At 44.1% G+C, this 2,680-nt stretch overlaps 1 protein-coding gene across 1 annotated transcript; it reads left to right on the forward strand.

Annotated features, from left to right (window-relative positions):
* Window positions 1–872: 872 nt before the first annotated feature.
* LOC115330917 (piggyBac transposable element-derived protein 3-like) lies at window positions 873–1,595 on the forward strand. The gene has a single exon (XM_029992939.2). The coding sequence runs from the start codon at window positions 873–875 to the stop codon at window positions 1,593–1,595; it is 723 nt and encodes a 240-aa protein (XP_029848799.2).
* The last annotated feature ends 1,085 nt before the right edge of the window (window positions 1,596–2,680 follow it).

Here is a 2,680-nt window from a genome sequence, read left to right on the forward strand (position 1 = left end):
TCGTAGCTCTCATGCAACACAGAGATGGCAGCACGCGCCTTGATTTTATTCTATACCCCAACTTGCTTGCGTCGGCAGCCACGTGTTTTTGAATGCTCCGCCAATGTAAGTACTATTCTAAATATAATATTACCCAATAGTCTTTCGAGACAAATAAGTGTCTGAATGCAATCTCAACTCATAACGGAAAACGTTCATTAACGAATATTTTAGTTTTTGTCTGGTTTGGCTAACCCTAAGTGGAACACAAACTCTTGTAGCTCTGAAGCTACATTGGGCGTTCGTGTTACTAGTGGTTCAGATCTTCGTGGTTCAGTCTTACTTCGATGTATGTTGTTATATCACCATATACAGTATGAATATTCAGCGTAATATTTGAACACTGAAATAGTTACATTCTCATTGATAAAAATATTCGAATAAAATATATTGGTGTAATATTTTTTACTGTCCAGATGAGTGGTACCAGAAGAAATGGACACCTTACTGAAGAAGAAATTCAAGAGCTAATATTTTTGCCTGATGGGGATATTTCTAATATAAAGATTGACAGTGATCCCGATGACCCTGACTATGACCCTGCGGCTGACTTTCAGTTTATTAATCTCTGCCCTTTGGAAGTCGTGAGGGACATTGATACCTCTATGAACGCTCAAGAGGAAGCGTGCTTACCACACCGGCCATCAGAGACACTATCAACTAAGCCGTCAGTTCCTCCTCAAGCCCGGATGGCATCAAAAAGAAAGGATTCAAGAAAATGAATACGAGATGACATTGTGTTCACTGATCATGAGTGGAAAGGATCATTGCCAGCCCCTCCTGAAGAACTTCCCACTCCATACTAGTACTTTGCGAAGTTCTTTGATGAAATGATGTGCGAAAGAGTCACATTTGAAACAAACCTCTTCCGTGTGCAACAGTCTGGCAAGAGTTTGGGTGTTACTGACGAAAATATGAGGAAGTACTTGTCTATCCTTGTGCTCTGTGGTGTTATAAAAATGCCGCATTTCAGAATGTTCTGGCAGGGTGGGAAAAGATATGCACCTGTTGCAGACCTGATGAGCCGGAACAGGTTTGAGGAGATATATCGCTTTTTACACATGAACAACAACATGAAGCAGAAACCAAAAGGAAGCGAGGGACATGACAAGCTCTTCAAAGTCCGTCCCATTATAAACGCGCTCCGACAGAACCTAAGACTGCTGCCTCCAGAAGAAGAACAAAGCATCGATGAGCAAATCATACCATTCAAGGGCCGCAGCCAGATGAAGCAGTACATCAAAGCGAAGCCACACAAATGGGACTTCAAGGTGTTCACGAGGGCCAGCTCGTCGGGCATAATGCACGATTTTGTCATTCATGAAGGTAGAGGCACTGCAACGGACCATGGATTAGGGATCTCTAGAGATATTGTTCTTGGTCTTGTCAGGGACCTGACACAAGGGATAAACCACAAAGCCTTCTTCAACAACTGGTTTTCCAGTTTGCGTCTGGTTGACCATCTAAAAAAAGAGGGATACCTGTCAGTGGGAACTGTCAGGTCAGACCGAACTGAAAAATGTCCCTTGGCTCTGGACTCTGAGCTAAAAAGTTAAGGTAGGGGTGCCGTGGACTACAAACTAGTTGCTGAAAGTGGGGTTCAAGTTATCAAGTGGCTCGACGATGCAACTGTACAGTTGGTGTCAAGTTACGCTGGCGTTCAGCCTACTGACTCGTGTACCCGTTGGGGCAACAAAGAAAAAAAAAACAGATAGAAGTGACTCGACCAATTGCAGTAAAAGAGTACAATGACTCAATGGGAGGTGTCGACCTCGCAGATATGCTCATCAAGTTATATCGCACTGACCACAAGTCACGAAAGTGGTACATGAGGATCTTCTACTGGACCATTGATGTGTCCATCGTGAATGCCTGGTTGCTCTACAAGCGTCATTGCAAGGCGACAGACACCCGAAAGCCACTTTCGTTGCTAAGTTTCAGGATGCATATGGCTGAGGAGCTTGGCTTGAGAAATGCCAATAAACAAAAACGGCAGTCTCGTTCAGAGGACGAAGCATCGCCAAATCAAAACGCTAAGCATCCAAGAATGCAGAAGCCTGTGGACGATGTTCGGTACGACGGTGTTCAGCACTGGCCAGTCATTGAAAAAAAAAAGGCAACGCTGCAGGTCCTGCTCAAAAGGATTCAGTTTCCTCTACTGCAGCAAGTGCAACGTGCATCTCTGCCTGATCCCCAGCAGAAACTGCTTCATGGCATTTCACACTAAGTAGTGGTCCCGAATGCCCAATGTAGCTCAGGAGCAACATTCCACAAAAGCATAACCATTAAATCCAATTTTTTTATTTTTGTTGCAAATCGTTTTTTTATTTGTTTTGAATTAACCCAGAAAGTTTCATCTCATCCTTTCATCGGAAAGTAGTTTGGGCATCAAAGTTTAAGCGGATTAGGCTTTAAAAAAAAGCCAGTGCTTTTTCTTTGGCGGTGGGGGGGGGGGGGTATAAAACAGAGGCGAGGGAAGCTTAGAGACGAGAGAGCGCAGGATAGAGGACATACACCAACGAAACATACTTGACTAGAACGAACGCGAACTTCTGTAGTGGAGACTACGCGTAAAATAACTGGCTCCTCAACACAGAGGCAAACGAGAAGGTGGGTTAGGAGAAGGAGCTCAGCCAACACT

Source organism: Ixodes scapularis, unplaced genomic scaffold, assembly GCF_016920785.2.
Source record: "Ixodes scapularis isolate PalLabHiFi unplaced genomic scaffold, ASM1692078v2 PGA_scaffold2__306_contigs__length_199485367, whole genome shotgun sequence".
NCBI lineage: Eukaryota > Metazoa > Arthropoda > Arachnida > Ixodida > Ixodidae > Ixodes > Ixodes scapularis.